The following is a 20,393-nucleotide window of genomic DNA, read 5'->3' on the forward strand; positions in this document are numbered from 1 at the left end:
AAGTGATGCGAAGCACTGCAATGCAGCCTCGCCATTCATTATTGTTTGATCATGCCACACTTATTTTCATGTGTGTTGGGTCACTTTGTCCCCCCTCACCCTAAGGCCTCGCATTGGGTGTCAGTGTCACATTGAGCTCACGCAGGTCGCTAATGCCCCGAGAGGCCACGCTCCATTCAGCGCGGCGAACCATCCCCGACAATAAGCCAGAGCATGTGTGAGCGCTCTCCATCAGGAAATGGAACCACTGACCTGGATCCAACACCATCCACTTTTGTTTCGGTCCCCAAGACGTCTTTAAAAACATCCCGCATGCTAACATTTTGAGTTTGCCGTCAGATCTAGAAACCCAGGCGGTCCGGAAATCCTGATGAACAAATTAGGAATCAATACGTCCTGTTCGCTTAGCCACGGGGTACAAATCGGAGAATTGTGTATCGCTAACAAATACAATCGCGTGAGTGAAAGTGGGATCATGTTCAAATGACATCCAGAAGGCCGAAACCCAACACTGACTCGGTACAGTGTTTAGTCGAACCGGTATCATAATGATCTTGGGCGTAGGCGCTCGCCCGGTGAACGAACACAACGAAAGCGGCAGATGTGTGCCGGAGAGAAAGAAGGGTGGCGGACGTGCGACTGTTCTCACGTTCCCGTTTTTTTTGCAAACTTGGCATCAGAGAATACCTCGTTAAGTTTGCCAACGCGCCGCTGATTTGTGTTCAGGTCTTTCCGGTCGGATGACGTTTGCCTGCAACATTCTCACCGAGAGTTCTTCGCCGTCGCATTGTCCTCTGTCTCGGCTCGGATTTGTTTGCGAGAGCCGTGTTGACTCAGGTGCGGGGACGTGCGAAGATAACCCCCCCCCACTTTTGCGAAGGGAGCTGGCGACAAAGCTACATTTATTTTCTCATTCTTGTTCTTGCTTCTTTGTGACTATTCTGTAAATTTTAAATGGAAGCAGTCACTAGCACAGACAGGAACCCCATTATTCACGGATCCCCTCCCCCCACCCAACATTCATTAGTCTACCTGCGCACCCCCGACTCCATCCCCTCCCCCCTCTAAGAGCCTCTCATCAGTCCATCAGCGCCATCCGTCATGTCTACCTTTTGCCTGCTATCCGACGCTGTGGGCCACTCACCCTCGCTGTTATTTCGCCGACTCTTCAGATGAAACCGAGGCCCCGCAATTTGCTGACAAGCGCACCTGTCTGGCTGGCGGCGGGGTTAAGAGTCGCGCGGATTTGCCGAGATAAGCTCTCACGTGTGAAAATACCACGGATTAAAATATGGTATCCTTTCTCGCCGAGTTTAGCCGGAGAGATTGTTTCGCGCTAAATCCAACAGAGCGGGACTTTGCTCCTTCTGCCGCCTCTGGTCTGGTCCGACCTCAACAGCCAAGTAATTGATCGTTCACGCTGCCACCGTTACTACCTCCCGAGCCGGGAAATTGGTGACTCTATCATCGGCGGAGGTTTAAATCTTTGGTGTTTGTCTTGTCGGATCTACGCTGAGTTAGCGAAGCGTCGGAACCCCCTCCTCACCACCACCCTCGCAATAGTGCCTGAGGGGATTTTATTTTAAATTATGGTAATCCCCAACTGTACCGTAGCGCAGTCGGTTGTGCTGAGAAGCGTGCGACGTAATCTCCTGGAGGAGCGTCTTTAATGAGGTTAGCGCCACTTGAGGAGCAGAGTGGAGGGAATCGGTCGTTAGCGCTTATCGTTAGCACTCGATCGTCAGATACCCTCAAATGTTGCGGTTTTGTATCCCACTTTAGTCAACGAAAATTCGAGTGCCTGATGCTCCCACATACGGTCGGCCCATGCTGTCACGTTTGGCCGCAATTTTCCCGCTGAGGATTTTGCACGTCTTTAACACCACATGACACGCCATGCACCGAAATGGCGTGCGGAAAACGATGCCATCGGGATTTAGGACGGGCTGTCACTCACTTTTTCCCGTGAGATTGGCTTGGCTCGTCGACAGCGATTGGCAGCAATAGCGCATCTCGAACTCTGTGACGCTAATCCCGTTTCCCGCCTAGCGTTTTTGTACTTTTATGTGGAAACCAGAAGCTTTGTTGTGCCACTCAACGGCGAGCAGCGATGAAGCTTTAAACGCTGTCTGATTAAAGCAGCGGGGACGTCGTTCGTGTGTCAGGAACGGAGGCTGCAAGGGCTGGGTAGCCTGACGATTTGCGCTTGTGACGGCTCGTCAGATCCCGAAAGCATGAATAAGAAACTAATCTCCCGTCCGGGAAACCCAACCGTTGATGTCTCAGACAGAGCGAGTGTGGGCGTGGAGCCTCTTTGACGCACATGTCATGATGCTATGCTAATTGAGAACTCGCTAGCCTACAAGCATGTCTGATCTTGAATTTGAAATTTCCCCAGATCCCACTTTTCTTCTTCTCAGGAATTCCGGCTCCCTTCCAGAGAAAGAGCGTCAACCTCAGCTACTTGCTTCAATGGGCAGGGAGAGGTTGAGGAGTTAACTATGTGAGGAATGTCAAAGGTGCAGGAAAAGCCCCGAGGGCAGGTGAAGCCCAGGGACTACGTCAGTGGCTTTTATGACTTTGCGAGGGGCAAAGTTGCCCAAAGGTGCACGCGGAGGTCAGGGAAAAATCAGTCCACCTGCCGGTCTCGTATTTCAAACCATTTCATTTCACGACAGCTTGTTAGTGCTGTTAGTTCAACTTCCAGGCAGGGCTAGGTGCAGCTAGCAAACAAGCTAGCACGTTTGGTACCTACTACTGGCACCATCTTGAAAGTTAAAACCCTTAACTATGACTTTCCAGCTAATTAGCATTTCGCTCTTCCTTTAAACAACCACTTAGCAGAACATCCAGCCCGTCAAAGTAATTTCAAATTTTTCACAGATGGTACAAGTTGTTGTTGTTCCAGGAGGCGACGGCACTGAGTCATGCACACCTCTTCGTGATGATGATTTATGCGCTGTGGGTGGAGTGCAAAGTGTCGGTATTCAAGAGTGATTCATTTTGGGAACGCATCTTTTAAAAAAAAAAAGGCAGTCAAGACGCATGCCCAAGATATCATACAAATTAAACTCAGTGTTTCCTTTTGTTTTATAGATGAGGGAGACTTGGCTAGTTTTGCTACCTGCCGAAATGTTATTTTGAATTGAAGTTATTGTCATTAGCTTGCGTGCGTAAACGCTGCAACCAGCAACGTGTCGCTGCTAAAAATTCCAACGTCGAACCATCCGGCAAAAATAATCATAACAAAGAGACGATGGAGTGAGTCCGCCGCCAGGCTGAGGCAAAAGCACTTGTCTTCACTTCAAGCTCAGCACCAATAACCTCCCTCACCCCCTCACACAGCATCCGCTTCTGCTTCCATCTCACACACCATTCTATTCATAGCTGCGTACCCCCAAACACACACACACACACACACCTCGCTGTAGGGCAAAAGAAAGTCAACAAAAAAAAAGAGTAAACACTGAGACGGAAAGCAAGACTGTTCCTCTTGTGTACTCAGACGGCTTTCGTACATACACAAAGTACACATGCTGAACAGGTATGGAAATAGAAAGGCCTCAAGGGGTCGTGTTAGTTTTTTCACTACATGACCTCCGCCAAGGATGTTTTTTTTGTGTTTTTCTCTTTCATTTAAAAGTGATAGTTTTCATTCATTGAAATTTGCTTTAATTTAGTGATAAATGTGCCACTTATTTGGTGGCTTGGCCACCAGGTGGCAGTATAATGTAGACGCACACATATACACAAAGCGGGTCAAAACGCCTCAGTAAGTAAAAATGAACTCTTGGCAGAGGATCAAGACAGTATGTCTTGAAGTATTGTGATATTGTCTGTCTACAAGTGTTGCGCCACCGTCTGTACTCAAGCTATCTTTCCATTCTTTGTTAGCATGAAGCTAAAGAAACATTCAAAGACGTTTGCTTTGAAAGCTGCATGATTTAACTTCCTTCAAGCGTTCCCTCTTTAATGTGACACCGCAAGGCTGTGTAACGTAGCGCACGGCAGAAGTGATGTCGCGCTTCTCGCCGCTGCCTTTCAATTATTACGTATCGTTTGCATCACGTGACATCACAGTCGCTTTCATCCTTTCATTCGGCTCGCCGCGCTCAGTCGCGCATACGAGTGGATGTATGTTTCCTGGCGAGGTTGCAAAGCGGCCGGCGTGTGCGCACATGCCCGAATGTTTTGTGGTGGGGCTACGAGTTTCCAGGGTGGAGTTCAAAGAGGTGTGGTGTGACATTAGGACTTGCTGGACTGTGTACATGCGTCTCACTTTTATCCCTTTTTTTTTTTGGGTCTACAGGTCAACGTGAGGTTTTCCCCGCAGTCTTAATCGTCGCGCTCGCCGCCTTGCGAGCGTGACGCGAAGAATGATACGCTTGCAAGATGGTGAGGCTGAGATGCTGCTAAGGCCCAGACCTTGACATCAGGTTGGAACTCTTGCTAGTGTGAAGTTATTTTGTTAATGTATATTTCTGAAAATAAGTCAAATATTTCTCAAAATGTTGATAAAAGTGTAATGTAATCTGCAGTTGCACGATGGGGAATGTGGAGAGCCAAAACGGCGAGAATGCCTTCCACGGCGTCTCCGCCGGACATCTCTCGCGCAAGCACACGTCGTCGCGCTCCTTCCGCCTGTCGTCGGCCTCCAAGCGGCCGGCGGCCCGCCGTCCTCGCCACTCGCTGTCGGCCAAGCAGCCCGAGCGCCATCGCAATTCTGAGGCGTCCACACGCTCCTCCAGCACGCCCAGCATCCCGCGCTCGTTGGACGCTGCCCCGGACGACGACACCGACGGCCTGGCCCGCTTCGGCGCCAACCCGCACTGGACTCAGCGCGTGGCCATGACCTTGAGGCCCGAGGAGCATGACGCCTCGGCCTCCTCGCCCGCGCCGGCTGACGACGCGTCCAGCTTTAAGAAGAAGCGCTCCAAGTCGGCCGACATGTGGAGGGAGGACAGTCTGGAGTTCTCGCTGTCGGACCTCAGCCAGGAACACATGACCAGCACGGAGGAGATGGTGGATGGAGGCGAGGAGGAGGAAGAAGAGGAAGAGGAGCAGTTCAGCCGACAGCCCAGAGGACCCAACGGTGCGGAATTTTGTTACATCATACTTCTCAGCCCAACACCTCTTTAATTTACAATAAATGGAGAAATAAAATGAAATGCCATATTTTGAATGTATGCACCGATGCGTGTGACAGGTGTAGCCGAGCGCGCCTCATCGCTGGACCACCTGTGCGGCCACCACGGCGCCAAGCTCAGGGGCCAAAGGGCACGCCGCAGAGACGTCGAACAGGACGACGACGCCGAGACGGGGCCGACGTCTCCGAGCGAGGAGGACGGCGGCGGCGCATACGTGGCTTTCACGCTCCCCTGCCGACGCTCGCACTGCCTCTCGGAGGGGCCGTCGGGGCTCGGCTCGGCGCCGGTGCCGCCTCAGCGGCCTGTTTTTCAGGGACGCCGTGCGCAAACCACGCAGGTAAAACAATCTTTTTATTCATGTAATGTTTTACTTATATAATACTTGTATGTTGTCCCTCCAGGGTTGTACACATTCCAAACCGAAGACGCACACTTGTTTAATTTTTAATTGAATTCGTCTTCGGGGCAAAAGCTGATTGACTCAAAAAAAGTCACCAGGAGATTTGTTAAAGCAACACCAGTCACTTTGTGTCATCGTCACATTAGTAGCAAAGTCCACAACAAGAGAAGCTTCCTTCCCAAAAAGCCCAAGCTGCACCCTAAGTGCTCATCACAAATTCATTCAGACATGTCCGTGTGTGTGTGTCTGTGTGTGTGTCGGGTCGGGGGGAAGAGTACAGCAGCTATAAATAGACGACGAGGCGGCAAAACATGGAGGAAACAGAAGAGAGTCTCAGTTTCTTAAGACGACCTCTGAGGAGAGGACACTGAACCTCTCGTGGAAAACTTTCCAGCGGAAACACAGGCGCACACTCTTAAGCGTTAACACACACACACACATTCTATATATGTAACATAAATGGCCACATTGTGTTTGTACCAACAAGCTGCTCCTGTATGCTGAGTGATGTACCACCATTGCTTTATTGTGAAATTGGCATACCGCTCATACCCTGGAAAAAAGTTTTTATCGGTTTAGCTTAGCTAATTATGACTTGCATCCTCCTCTTGACAGGACATCTCATCCGCGCTGGGCGAGGGCAGCGAGTACGGCGACAGCGGCATTGACGGCGTGACGGCCGAGACGGAGGCGGCGGCGGACGGCGAGCCGTTGTCCCGGCGCTGCAAAGCCATGTCGGCGTCCTTCTCCGTGTACTCGGCCGTCGAGAGCGCCCTCTTCCACAACGGCAGCGACAGCGGAAGCAGCAGCGCCGGCGTGGCGGAGCCGCGGGGCAGCAGCGGAGGCGTCTACGAGAACTTTCGCAAGGAGCTGGACAATCAAGTCTGGGTCAGTTTGAATTGTGCTTTGATGAACTGTCAATTGATTCGTGATTAAATATTTATTCATCAGGCACACCGAGGCCAGGACCGCTTAGAGGTGTGCTCAGCAGTCAGCGACGAGCAGAGCAGCGGCACGCTCAGCAGCGCTTACCCGTCGGAGTCGGCGGTGGCGTCGGCCTGCGCCCACAGCACGGTACGAAAGGCCGGCGCGTTGGCTGTCAAGAACTTCCTGGTCCACAAGAAGAGCAAGAAGGTTGAGCCGGCCACCAGACGCAAATGGAAACACTACTGGGTTTCGCTGAAAGGTACTCAGCCCGCGTGACCTTGAGCGGGGTTGTCTGCTGCGCCTCGTCTGTGTTTTCCATTTTCTGTCCTCCGCCTCGTTTAATTTCACGCCGGCGTCCTTGTCTAATCCGTTTCATCCTCGTGAAATGCACAACAACTGCCTTGCCTCATCTCCACGCAGATAAATAAATCACTTCTTGTGGCATGTACAGGACGTGCTAACACTGTATTTGCCCTTGCAACATTTTTTGGGCTACTCTATTTTGGTGGAGTGCTCAATTTAGGGTGTAATTCCACTTACAACCGCTAGGAAGATGATTTATCTTGAGACTAACGTTGATTGAAAACGTTGATTTTGTTGTCATTTTTGATTGATATATATTTTGAGATGACAAATATGTTAGATTGGGAATTTTACAGTGACTGACGGGTGTTTTTTTTTTTTTTTTTTTGCATGCTCTGCAGGCTGCACGCTGTTCCTGTACGAGTCAGACAGTCGTTTCGGCATCGACCACACCAGCGTTCCCAAACACGCGCTCTGGGCCGAGAACGCCATCGTGCAGGCGGTTCCGGAACACCCCAAGAAGGATTTTGTCTTCTGCCTCAGCAACTCGGCCGGAGACGCCTTCCTCTTCCAGGTACGAGGACGTCACGCCTGAAATATGTGCAGCACGTCCATACGGGCGCGCTGACGTGCTTAAAGGGCGTGCTGTCGCTGAGCATTGTGAGCTGTGACAATTTGCCATTTGTATGCCGACACCTGTCACACTCACTAAATGGAGGACAAAGACACCCTGAAGGAATCTTATTAAGCTGGCCGACCGCCGCCGCTATCACACGGTCTCACCCGAAGCTCATTTGCATACCACCTGACTTTAACAACAATATCAATATCGTACGTTTTGTCTCCCTTCAGACGTCAGGTCAGACGGAGCTGGAGAACTGGATCACGGCGATCCACTCGGCCTGCGCCGCCGCCCTGGCCCGGCAGCACCACCGCGACGACACGGTGCGCCTGCTGCGCGCCGAAATCCGCAAGTTGGAGCAGAAGATCGACATGGACGAGAAGATGAAGAAGATGGGAGACATGCAGCTGTCCACCGTCACCGACGCCAAGAAGAGGAAGACCATCCTGGAGCAAGTAGGCCCCTTATTGCATATTTGGTCACTTTTGGAAAAACAGCAAAGTTGGCAGAATGTCTTCAGTGTGTCTGGACAAGCGTGATATAATTTGCTGTGTTATCATCGTTTTGTGTGTTTCACCTCCCACGGCCCACCTTGCCTTGGACATCATCATCATCACTCCCACATCTCACTTGTGGAGCCAGGCGCCATGTTCTGTTCTTGCCGTTCAAGCCACCGTGGCCTTTTGTGCTTCAGATCTTCCTGTGGGAGCAGAATCTGGAGCGTTTCCACATGGACCTGTTCCGCTGCCGCTGCTACCTGGCCAGCCTGCAGGGAGGCGAGCCCCCCAACCCCAAGCGCCTGCTGGGATTCGCCTCGCGCCCCACCAAGCTGGCCATGGGACGCCTTGGGATCTTCTCCGTGTCCTCCTTCCACGCGCTGGTACCACTCGCACAAATGACAACGACACCAGGTTGCGACGCGATCCCGTAATGGCTCAGTGAAGCAGCATGCGGCTCACTAAGTCAACGCTGCGGGTTTTATGAAAAAGGGAAGAATCTTATCCAGGAAACAAAGAACGCCCACACACACATGACAGTTTGATGGTGTTGATTGGCAGATCAATATGAAGCGTCCCCGAGGCGCTTTCCCACCAAACAGGCTTAAGTCTCTCTCTGTCTCTAACCTCCATCTCCCTCCCTCCATCCTTTTCCCTTCCTTTCCTTTGTCTTCGTATCCCCCCCTCACTTGCCCCCTCCTGCTGTCTCACACTGACAGACATCAACACGCAATTGATTTTTTCCACCCCCCCACCGTCCGTTTTATTTGCAGACATAATTGTGAAGCTTTCAAATCTTTGCCAACGCTCGGTGCTGTATATTAATGTTGCTGCAACGCTCATCTTTTATTCTAGCATTTCTGTATATCACAACATTTGAATAGAGGCGATTTTATTTGTTTTATAATTTTGGTATCGTTTTTGTTGACGTTAAAATCTTTCTAGTTTGTTTTACGTGGAAAGATAAATGAAGTAGTGTAAAAAGTCTAATTTGAATTTGTGAAATGTACTTTTGCGTTCTTTCAGGTATCGGCGCGCACGGAGTTGAGCGTGAAGCGGCGCGGGCAAGCCACACCTTCTCGCACCTTCAGCAAACGCCGAAGTCGCTTCTCGTCGCTCTGGGGGATCGACACCGCCTCCCGCAGGAAGTCCAAGGTGCCGCCCTCCACCGTCACCCAGGTGGACTTTTACAAACCCGCGCCAATCTACCCTGTAGAGCGCCTCGTTCTCATCAATACGCTCATCGTACTTTCTAAATCTTAACAGGTGTTTGTTGACGGCGCCGAACCGGCCAAAGCTCCCACTGAACCAACGTACGAAGACTCGGCCAGCGACAAATCGGTAAGACTCGAGTTGATTTTGTCGTATTTCCACGTGGTTTAACATCACTGCAGCTTTTAATTTGGTATGTTTGCCACTTCCTGTACCTACTGGAGCGTTTGATGAGTCTGCGCATGTTTAACGGCTTACAAGCTTCCCCACTGCCCAGAGGCCAAAAGCAGCAGCATGCTGCCATTTCCCCAATTCCTTTCAGTCAGATTCCTTTTGTGTTTTTTTTTTTTCTTTTCTTTTTGTTCTGGCTTATTATGGGGGAACTACGGCTGAACCTTTCCACATCCGAGAGCATTCCTCCGAGGTTCCGTCTTTCACTTGACGCTATCTGCCAGATTAAGTCTCTCGCTAACCGCTCGGCGTCTGATCCGCACGTAATGCAATTATTCCTATTCCCAGCCATCTTTTCAGCCTGTCAAACAGCACGTCCTCATCCCTCTTTGGCACCTTCTCGTCTCCTCTTTTCCTTCGCTCGGGGCGAGCTAAAGTTAACGGGTCCCGAAGGCGATGAACCGGCTGTCTGCCTGAGGGACATTTTGATCTTTACCTTATCTAAATGCTTGCTTCAAACCTAAATGGATGACGTCCTGTCTATTTTAGGGCGTGGGTTGTTGAAACTTTTTTTATGGGGCGACTCCTGATAGAAAATGAAATTTCATGTTGCAGATTAAATTGGCTTTAGGGGATATATTGTCAAAACATTGTGAAGCCAGCTGGTTTGTTTTACAACAATTTTGCCCAATTTGCCAACTTGGCCTGCCAAAAACTAAATCTGAAGTTCTTTCTTCACCCAACTGTCTACTATATGTGGATCAAATGTAATATTTGAAAGGACCCTATTCGAGCTAAGCTTGAAAAAATTATGCAATCGGGCAAAATTCCTATTTGAAGGACCCCTGCAAATGCACCAAAATGGCCTCCTCAACACAAAATGGCAGCCTTTTCAGACCTATTAGGCCGTAGGACTGTAAAACAGATTGTAGAGCCAAACAGTCACATTCACATCTGTGGAAGCTGTCACCTGATATGATCGAAAAGATCACCATGTGTGAGGTCCTGTTGATGCGGCTCGGGTTGCCAGATTGGCACGCACGCACACACACACGGGCTCAGAGCCACATGGGAGCTCAAGGGGATGACAAATGAGATTTTGTAATTAGACCTCCAGATGCTTGAGGCCACCAGCATCTTCCATTGGGCTCTTTAAGTTATGTATTAGCTCTGAAAAATAATTGTATACACTGTCAAGTGTCTCCAGGAAACATGACTTGTCTATGTTTTCAGAAGGAGAGGGAGAGCTCGGTGAAAAGTCTTCCCCAGCTGTCCTTGGACAATGACGTGTGGCTCCCGGAGAACCTGGCCCCCTCCTGGGTGTGCCTACCCGGCGACCAGCCCATCCTGGCCGTGGTGCAGCCCGGCGACACGACGTTGGAGGTCCTCAGCGCCGTCTGCAAGGTGACCATGGGAATTGTAACTCCATTTCGGAAATGCCCGTGTGTTACTTCAGAAGTGTTTTAGGACTGTTGTCATCCTGCAGAAACACACATTGGACCCTTCTGGTCATTACCTGCGCTTGAAGGTGGCCGTGGATGACCGCACGCTCCTCTACGTGCCCAAACACGACGAGGACGTCTACGATGTGGTGAGACTTTAAAACGACTTTTTTGAGGAATTTGATTTAATTTGAGTTGGTCTGATATCTCCACGTCGTTTTATTGACTTTTATTTCACTTCCTCGATTCAGCATTTGTCGTCAGTGTAAACGTAACATGCTAAAGTCCCATTCAACACATTTCGACGCTTAGATCTTTGTTAAGTGGATCAACGATGTCTCTCTCTCATTAAAATTCATGTGTACCGTATGTGGTAAATTATGCAAATGAGCTTGTTGCGCTTGTTATCTCAAATGAACATTACGGGCTTCAGTATTATTCAGCGGTGTTGTTGAAGGCCTATTTTCACCTTCGCCTGACGTGTTCTTCATCCTCTTTGATCAACATTCACGCTTATCACTTTCTCATTTCACATCTTGACACACGCACCCTGACCCTATGACCTTCACAAATGCCTCGTCAAGAATGTTGAATAAAACATGAGCTTGTTTCCAAGCGTGATGATTTCTTGTGTTTTTTTCCCAGCTGTACCAGGAGATCGAGATCTGCACCAAAATCACCCGGCTGATCCAGTTCGACCGAGCCGAGTCGTGCACGCTGGGCTACGGTAGGTCGGCTTCGCCTCAAGCAACGGACTCGTTTCAAATTGGATTGATTTGGGGATTCCGGAAAGTTTTCAAGCGGAATTCGGTTTTGACATTAGGTTTATTTTTTTTCCCCTGTCTTCAGGTTTCTCAGTGTCTGTTCTGGATGAGGAAGGCACCCAGCGGCTTCACATCACTGACGTCAAAGCTGGCGGACTGGCCTCTGCTAAAGGTACAGTGACAGCTAGCCTAGCATGATGCTAGGCATCACAGCCTGCTGAGTCACACAATGTTAGTGGGTCAGCCAGCATGTTCCATTGATCCACTGAGGAGAATGTGTGGAGACTGAAAGAGATCACGCAAGAAAACCAGGCCAACTCTGCAGGCTTTACGCCAAGCCCGTCTCTCTTAATGTAGTCACAGACTCGCACACACACACACACAGACGCGCACACACAAAGCGGCCGCACAGTGGGGCCCGGGGGCTTTATTTCTTTCAGTCCGATAAAGACTCCACTATACAGCTGACATTTCCCATTGCGGACAAGTAGGTCACGACTTGAGGCTAAATGTGTCATTTGTGTACATATAGAAAAGTGGATGTGTGTGTTTGTGTGTGTTCCATGCGCAAAGGTGAGCTGTCTGTCTTAATTGGCTGCTAATTGGCTGCGGTAAGCGGGTGGCGAGAGGATATGTTTGTGTTTCGTCTGGGCTGACTGAAAGTAGGGAATTGAGCCAAGTTTAGTATTTCAATTTAGGGTAGATTCAGAAGTAGGGTGTCAAGTCGGGTTTCAAGGTATGGTGTCGATTTATGATTTGTTTTCAGCGGTCAACGTTTCAATGAGATTTTAAACAAAAGTTTCATTTTGCGGAGTAATTAATGTCTTCCCTGAAGGTGTCCGAGCCGGTGACGAGATCCTGCTGTTGAACGGCAAGCCGGCCGCCGCCCTTCAGATGGACGACATGCGAGCGGCGTTTGCATGCCAGACCCTGACGCTGAGCGTGGGCGCCCTTCCCCACCTGGACCCGGCCACCCTGTGCCCGCCGCCGCCTCCCAGACGCTGCGACGCCGACCCCGCCGCCGCTGGCACCGCCACTGACATCTTCTCACAGAGCCAAGGTCAGGAAGTCCCTTGAAAGGCTTTGGAAATGCATCTTGGCGGGGTTGACAAGTTTAACTTTTCTGACCTCATGAATACGCCTTCCAGATGGTCTCTTGAAAGCGACGTGGCAGCTACTGCTAATTTAATACCTGTCCTCTTCATCCATGTGCAAGGGCAACAATTTTTTGTCTTTTTTTTTTTTTTTTTAATAATTAACATACAGCAAGCTAATACATATTCATGAGATGCTGTCACATGTCAGGACAGACGGAAGTAAACAAGCCAGCTGGAAGGTTATTTACTCATAAAGGCAAAGATGTATCCGGTTAGACCAAAAGGAGGAGATTGCCTTGAAAATATATTTATTAATACCACAAGCAAACTGATGTAACATTTCTATGCGTGCATCCACAGAGGACATCCTGGACGACGTGTCGGGTCTGACCGTGGATGACACTTTGGACGAGGGGGTCCCGCAGAGTCCGGGAGATCCTCCTGAAGAGAAGATCTATGCGCACAAGGTAGGAATGATGTTTATAGCTCCTTTCAAGCAGATTATGTTAACTTGCCATGCATCGGGAACAACGAGGCACTCGAAAGTGGCCTCCCAAACCCAGACATTGGCTGTCAAGTGAGGCTTTTCAAGCCCCCCCAAGCCAGGTGTGAGACAAGCGTATGATTTATTAATCAAGAGCCCGTCGCCTCTCATCAGCGCTTCAGCATTGTGATGATTTTTGCTAGCAGAATTGCGGCGGACCTCTTTTGCCTTGCCACCTCGGTTCCCTTTGTCACCATGGTGACAGGTGTTACAGGTGTTGAAACAAATGTTGTGCTATGGTTGCGTGAATCGTATCTAAACGGTGTGTTTAAATGAGATTTCTAGATTTGAAAATTCTTCCCCTCAGCTGCTCATTAGCATAAAGGATTTAGGAATTTGGATGCTGTCTGTCAACAAACACAAAATCTTGGCAGGTCTTCTTTTTTTCCCATGCCACATTTTTCCTCTCCCTTCCCTGCTTTTGTCTCACCTCATCTCACCCGGCGGCAAAGGCGAGACCGTTTTTAATTATCCCCCGACTCTGTCGTCGCTTCATTGTGTCATTTAGCACAGACAAACGAGTGTCTGGTGCGAAGACGAGCTTCATTATTTTAGACAAAAGCGCCACCGCCGCCGACAAATGTGATAACTAGAGGGAGAAAGGAAGGTGGGGCTGGTGGGGGGGGGTAATCACTTGGGATAACAGCAATCATAGAGATGATGATAGTGCTGATTGTCGTCGTTCTCAGAGGAGAAAGTCAGTCCGCCTGTCATTTCTATTTTTTTTCTTTTTTCTTTTAACCTGGAGGCTTTTGAAATTAAAATGTGATTTGTTCAAAATGACAGGCATTGCTGGCTAATTTATCATCTTTAGTGTGTTCTCAAAAATCTTGCTATTTCTTCTCCCTAATGTGCAAGCATGCCAGTTGCTTGTACTGTCATAGTCTGTCCGCTAGAGGGAGCCCTCATGAATTAATTTGAAGTGCCCTCATTCCCAAATGAACTACTAAAAATGGCTTTTTTTCTTTACATTTATTTTACCGTGCCACACTCAAAATCAACAAAGCCAGATATTTTTAAAGAAATTTCAACATGCAGATTTTTAGCATTTTGTAATTGATTTGAATCGATAAAGAAATCAGCAATTCAATTACACTGTGATCAAAATAGCTTTTTAAAAAAAAAAAATCTTTGTCAAGTGAGCACTTGACCTGAATCAACGTTTATTTTCATTTAGTACACGTCAAGCCAAGAACTGGCATATGTGATGCCTAACTAATCCATGTTGATCCCACTTTTTACTGGCGGGCGTGGCGATGGCGACAGGTTGGCGCTTGCTTCCCAGCTCCTCCCACCACGCTGCACTGCTGCCACACACACACACACACACACCCTCGCTCCATAGCCGCAGGCTGTTTCAAAGATGCGTGGAACCTGCTCCGAGAATAAGGTAACGCGTTCGTCGAGACTCGTCATTTGGTGTATTTACCTGTTTGACTTAATTTGCAGCATTTCCAAACGAGCGGTCCTCCTACCCGTTATGCTAATGAGCTGTCACAGATACCCTCGTGTGCATCACTCAATTGGAATTAAGGCTTTCTGATTACGTAACTGTGTGTGTTTGAAGTGCACAACCAGGTGTGGTCTGTGCAGGTTGTGTAGACTTTGGAATGAAAGACAGAGTCAAACGTCCAACAAGGAAGCTTTCATTGCAGTTTGGTAGTTGTGCAAAAAAGACTCGGCGGACTTGCGCAAAGGTTTCTGGAGAAAGCACAAAGGGGGAGGGGGGGGGGTTCTGTTTCTGCGTTGATTTTAACGGGACGCTTTAGTGCTGATCCAATCACTCTTTGATCTGGTTTGTTGTTGCTGTCAGTGGTGCTTACATAAGCAAGTACGCGAACGTGCTTCCTTCCTCTCCCTCCTCCCTTCTGTCTCCTCCTCTTGTTTCTCAACTCACGGAGACGCCTCTGCTTGTTCTCAACTTGCTTGCTGCGCCTCGCAGCGGGACGGCCAGCTTTTCTCGGCTTTTGGGACGTCGGAAAGGGGGTTTTGTCGGCTCCCACCTGGACGGGTGGTTGAGCCGTGCTCCGAGCACCGGCATGTCCGTCTTCAGGAGGTCCAAAAGGAGGACCAGGGTCAGCTCCAAGTGGGCGTCCAAGTTGCTCTGTGATGTTTTACACCTGGTGAGCTGACAAATTGTGCTGATTTGGATTAGGTTCATGTTAGCCAGGCGTGTGTTAGCATGTCGCTAAAGGGGAGCAGCAGTTTAAGAGTTTTGTGTCCTTGTCCATTAGCTTGACTGTTTGTTACGTTTTAGTGGAGGAACAGCACTGGATTCACGGAAGATGTTTTATCTGTGTGCGTGCATCCAGATGCGGCAATGCTGCCAAACGGGTTTGAACACCACCACGGAAAATGGGCTTTGTCATTAGCGTGGCGCGAGCGAGCGACGAGGCGTGCAAATGCGCTTAGACGCGTCTGTTCTCGCCTCTGCAGCCTGTCTGTCACTCGCGGTTGTAGCCTACATTTGAAGCGCTGTGCAATTTGGAGAAAAGGTCAAAGTTGACACTCTGACCTTGTTTGATTAACAGAGTCAAAGCTCAGTTAATGGTTTCATCGATGTTCTACACATGCGCTTCTTCCCTTAGAACGCGGAGCAGACGTCGTCCTTCAACCACCGCAGCCACCACGACGCTCCCGAGCGCCCGATGTCGTCTTCCTCGTCCTCTTCGTCCTCCTCGTCCCTCTCCCCCAGCCCGGTGTCGGCCCTGCCGCCGTCCTGCGCTCAGCGTCAGCTCTCGCACGCCGACAAGCTGCGCAAAGTCATCAGCGAGTTGGTGGACACGGAGAAGACTTACGTTAAAGTGCGTCCCGCTGACTCATCCACCGTGTGTCCTCGCTCCTCGTTGCAACGTCTGAGCTTGTTCCTCCTCGTCCGTGCAGGACCTGCGTTGCCTCATCGAGTGCTACTTGACGCCGCTGCAGAAGGAGAGCTTCCTCACACAGGACGAGGTAAGATCGTCTCCGCCTGAACCACCACCGAACCGACAGACTATTTTTCTTATTTTATTTTTTTTAATCTATCCTAGCTGGACATTCTGTTTGGCAACCTGGGCGAGATGGTGGACTTCCAGGTGGAGTTTCTAAGGACGCTGGAGGACGGAATCCGACTGGTGCCCAATCTGGACCAACTGGAGAGAGTGGAACAGTTCAAGGTGGTGATTCAAAAGGATGCTTTATAGGAGTCACGCATTTATTTCGACCTCACTTATTTGTTTCCGCAGAAAGTGCTCTTCTCCCTGGGCGGCTCGTTCTTGTACTACGCCGACCGCTTCAAGATCTACAGCGCCTTCTGCGCCAGCCACACCAAGGTGCCCAAGGTGTTGGCCAAAGGTAAGCGCGCCTTCTCCAGCCTTCGCTTTTGAACGTCAACGTGAAAAAGGCGTCGTGGCGTGTCGTCCAGCCAAAACAGACCCGGACTTTAAGGCGTTCCTGTCGGAGCGGAACCCCAAGCAGCAGCACTCGTCCACGCTGGAGTCGTATCTCATCAAGCCCATTCAGAGGGTGCTCAAGTACCCCCTGCTCCTCCGCGAGCTCTTTTCCCTCACCGACCCCGACAGCGATGAGCACTACCACCTGGACAGTGAGATTTGTCACACACTTGCTTGCTCAAGACTTCGCTTGAGGTTTGGACCTCACGACATGACGTGCTGTGTTTTTTTTTTTCCAGTGGCCATGAAGGCGATGAACAAGGTAGCGAGTCACATCAACGAGATGCAGAAGCTGCACGAGGAGTTTGGCGCCGTGTTCGATCAGCTCATCAGCGAGCAGAAGGAGGTTAGCGACCTATCCATGGGGGATCTGCTGATGCACTCCAGCGTGGTCTGGATCAACCCTCCGCCGTCTTTGGGAAAGAGCAAGAAGGACCCAGAATTGGCCGCCTTTGGTAAGTGTCGACAAAAATCATCATGTCATACCGACACGACATTTTTCAAACATTTCTTTCTGTATCTTAGTCTTCAAAACCGCTGTGGTGTTTGTGTACAAAGACTCATCAAAGCACAGGAAGAAAATGGTGAGCAGCTTTGTTCATTTTCAAATCAAGAAACTCCAATGCCCCCTGTTGCCTAATGAACGCACTACACTGCGATTCTTCCTCAGAGCTCCGCTCACCGAGCGTCCATGAACGATGAGCGCGATCCGTTCCGCTTCCGCCACATGATTGCCACCCAATCGCTGCAAGTCCGCGCACTCGCAAGTACGTCAACGCTCTTCTGCAACATTATGAGAGTTTTGCTGGCTCAGCAACTAATAGAAAAATAGCAATCGCAATTAACTGATGATTATTTTAGTATTGTATGTTACACGTGTTCTTCGTCTTCTAGACTCTGAAGGCACGGCCGTGTGCGAAATAGTTCACACCAGGTCGGAATCCGAGGGGCGACCCGAGAGAACATTCCAGTTGTGCTGCAGGTTTGCATTTAATTTACTGTGGTCACGTATTAAACTTTTTCATTCATACAATTAAAATGAATTTGAAAAGTAATTGAATGTAAATTGAGGTCGGTTTTCCCGTTTTTCCTTCTTGTGTCCAGTTCCGCGGAGAGCAAGAAGGATCTGCTGAAGGCGGTGCACTCCATCCTCAGGGAGAAGCAGCGGAGGCAGCTGCTCAAGACCGAGTCGCTCCCCCTTAGTCAGCAGTACGTCCCCTTTGGGGGCAAGCGGCTCTACGCCCTCAAGGGGGCGCAGAGGCCCTCTGTCAACCGAGCAGGTGACCCCCAACCCTTCAAGGTGCATGCTTGCCAAAATAAAAGATGTCACTAAACTTCCTGTCTTCTGTGTACAGCTTCAGCGCCGTCCCGTTCTCTGGCTCGCAGGAAGTTGTTGCGAAACCGTTTCACCATTGACACGGACCTGGTCTTGGACACGGACCCGGTCTTCAACAACAACAACCACCAGCGGGACCCGGACTCGGTTGCGGTGCCCCCCGCCGCTCCCTCGGCGCCGTCTCAGCCCACGCCCTCGGAGCTGTGGCCAGAGCAGCGGTTCGACTTGCAACCGTACGAGAACGGCGCCAAGGTGAAGGAAACTGACATTTTGAGCGACGACGACGAGTACTGTAAGTCGCGGCGCGCCACAGGGGCGCCCTCACAGACCAGCGAACTGGACGCCAAGATGGACGCCATGGAGATCCGTGGCGTGCTGAAGGCGTGCGCGGCGCAGCGGGGGCCCCAACGCGACTCCGTGTGGGTGCGCAGGGACGACTTCGGCTGCAACAGCGACGTCTTCTGATGCCAGCGCACGCCAATCACCTGCCGATCATGTCTGACGGGACGCGCTGGCCACTTCTTTAGGTACACCCTCCCATGATGTGAGTGTGCGATTTCTGCCTTTCCCCTCCGTGAGGATTACTGATGAGCCCTATTTTCACTTTAGTGCAAGAATCCTATCCACTTTTGAGTTTCACTCCAAATTTCCAGAATATGCTGTTAGAGCAAAAGCCCTAATAATTTCAAGTCTATTTATTTTTGAAGGTTCTTTTAAAGGGAAGTCAAGTTTATTTCCAATAATATGTTGTGGAATATGAATAAAGCCAAAATCCACCTGTTTTTTCTGAGATGGAGGAAAAAAAGGGTATTTAATTTATCGTGTTTCACAAATATTAATATTAACAATATTAATCAGTGTATTGTGTTTCGACTTGACTTCTCCTTTAAAAGCGGCAGCCCTCAAATATTGTGATGTTTTTCAGCCCTCGACCGATTGTAATTCACAACACTCTGGCGAGAAGTCGATTTCTTTTGAAGGATAAACCCAAATCCACAGTCTACCAGCAATAATACAAGACGACCAAAGTTTCCGAGATCAAAGTTGTCACCTCCAACTTCCAGAATAAACGCTTAGAACTAGAAGCTAATTTCTTTTGAAGGATTGACCCAAATCTGTTTTCCACTTTGATACAAGATGTCCCAGGTAGCCGAGATCCAAGGCAACCTCGATTCAGAGCTTCCAGAATAGGCTGTAGGCTTGTTGGAGAACCCCGCTGATTTTGAAGGATAGACCCACATCCACAGTTTACCAGCAGCAAAAGTCTCGTTGCTTTTTAGCACTACCAGATGACTTATTTTTAGGGCCCTAAAGTCTATTTTTCCACACAAAACCTTTGAACCTTTCTATTTTTATGATTTTTTTGTTAGCACTCAAGGGCTGCGTGCCATTCACTTTTGCCTGCAGGTGGTTCTCGGCCGCTATTGATGGACTGATTGGTCGGGATGTTTATATTTATAAGACCCAAATGCTCACTTTTGATATGAAATATTTGTAAAAAAGATACAGTTGACTTTATTGCCTTTCTGCTCTCATTGTTTACTACACAGTCTGCAGTGTTAATGCACCCTCACACGCCTCAAAAGTTGAAATTAGTTTGGCAGCTTGGTGTCATCGACTAAAACAAGAAGAAGAAAACGTCACAAAAGTAAACAGGTAAACCACTCAAGTCATGGAATGTCATTCATAAAAGCTACAGAGCCAAGGTCAAAAGAATACAAACAGGAAATGGACAGATAACACTCACCAAAATAAAAGGGAACCCGATAGCCAGTGGCAATGGAGCAAAAACAAGTTGACATGCCAAAGTAAAAGCAGAATGGGCAAAACTAGTCATACCATAGCCAAAATAAAGTGCATAAAATGTGAGCCCAGGAAGTAGCAAGCCAACCAAAATCTTAGCAACTTAGCTTAGCATCACTTGACAGTACCCTCTCGTTGTGTTTTAGGCCCAATTTACATGAATGTCTCCATTGCTAAAGCCAATCAACTCCCATCTTGTAGGCCACGCCCCTTTTGAAACCTCAGCAATGGTCCTTGTTTACTTGAAAGTCATCCCTGCAGTGTCTCCTCTTGTCCACTGGGCGCCGCTGTTTCACGGCTTGTTTTGCGCTTGAGAACAAAATGACAGTCGCTGACAGTGAGCCGCTTTTTTGTACAAATAATTGTGATGCAGTTAACCGTTAAGTTTTGGGACTGTGACACAATCCCCTTTTGATCGTCTTTGTACTTTTTGCTACACGACACGTGGAGTATTATCCTTTGTATGACAGCAACAACAATAAACTTTATACATTTACACTGTTTGTGTCCAAGATCACTTAATACTCACATTTATTTGACTTGTGACTTCATATATGATTTCCTTTCTCTTGTTGTAGGCGCGCGTGTGTAGTAAAGAGATAAATCTGACATCTGGCATGTAACCTGAAGATTACTCCAGCACATCTGCTGCTTAATCCCAAACACCAACAGGAGACAAACCACACAAATTGTGATC

General features: G+C 49.2%; 1 protein-coding gene across 11 annotated transcripts in view; it reads left to right on the top strand.

Moving 5' to 3' along the window:
- Positions 1-20,293, top strand: part of tiam1a (TIAM Rac1 associated GEF 1a) — a 28,212-nt gene extending 7,919 nt beyond the window's left edge. For 2 of the 11 annotated variants that reach the window (XM_088398359.1, XM_088398358.1), the window contains exons 5-31: positions 4,310-4,436; positions 4,539-5,092; positions 5,207-5,484; positions 6,163-6,435; positions 6,499-6,733; positions 7,179-7,351; positions 7,630-7,854; positions 8,094-8,279; positions 8,923-9,075; positions 9,163-9,237; positions 10,513-10,683; positions 10,766-10,870; positions 11,367-11,448; positions 11,571-11,657; positions 12,321-12,545; positions 12,943-13,049; positions 15,715-15,930; positions 16,010-16,078; positions 16,156-16,281; positions 16,351-16,459; positions 16,530-16,709; positions 16,797-17,012; positions 17,083-17,141; positions 17,228-17,324; positions 17,452-17,539; positions 17,662-17,837; positions 17,913-20,194. In XM_088398359.1, the coding sequence (XP_088254485.1) occupies positions 4,546-5,092; positions 5,207-5,484; positions 6,163-6,435; positions 6,499-6,733; positions 7,179-7,351; positions 7,630-7,854; positions 8,094-8,279; positions 8,923-9,075; positions 9,163-9,237; positions 10,513-10,683; positions 10,766-10,870; positions 11,367-11,448; positions 11,571-11,657; positions 12,321-12,545; positions 12,943-13,049; positions 15,715-15,930; positions 16,010-16,078; positions 16,156-16,281; positions 16,351-16,459; positions 16,530-16,709; positions 16,797-17,012; positions 17,083-17,141; positions 17,228-17,324; positions 17,452-17,539; positions 17,662-17,837; positions 17,913-18,358 (4,704 nt within the window). In that variant the 5' untranslated portion in view covers positions 4,310-4,436; positions 4,539-4,545 and the 3' untranslated portion in view covers positions 18,359-20,194. Of the gene's footprint in view, positions 1-4,073; positions 4,233-4,309; positions 4,437-4,538; positions 5,093-5,206; positions 5,485-6,162; positions 6,436-6,498; positions 6,734-7,178; positions 7,352-7,629; positions 7,855-8,093; positions 8,280-8,922; positions 9,076-9,162; positions 9,238-10,512; positions 10,684-10,765; positions 10,871-11,366; positions 11,449-11,570; positions 11,658-12,320; positions 12,546-12,942; positions 13,050-15,714; positions 15,931-16,009; positions 16,079-16,155; positions 16,282-16,350; positions 16,460-16,529; positions 16,710-16,796; positions 17,013-17,082; positions 17,142-17,227; positions 17,325-17,451; positions 17,540-17,661; positions 17,838-17,912; positions 20,195-20,274 lie in introns of those variants that run through there. The other 9 variants (XR_015863028.1, XR_015863027.1, XM_088398364.1 and 6 more) reach the window with 9 other exon arrangements.
- The last annotated feature ends 100 nt before the right edge of the window (positions 20,294-20,393 follow it).

The sequence above is a fragment of the Syngnathus floridae genome, chromosome 15, assembly GCF_059516105.1.
Source record: "Syngnathus floridae isolate MCC-2025c chromosome 15, RoL_Sflo_1.0, whole genome shotgun sequence".
NCBI classification, from domain to species: Eukaryota; Metazoa; Chordata; class Actinopteri; order Syngnathiformes; family Syngnathidae; genus Syngnathus; species Syngnathus floridae.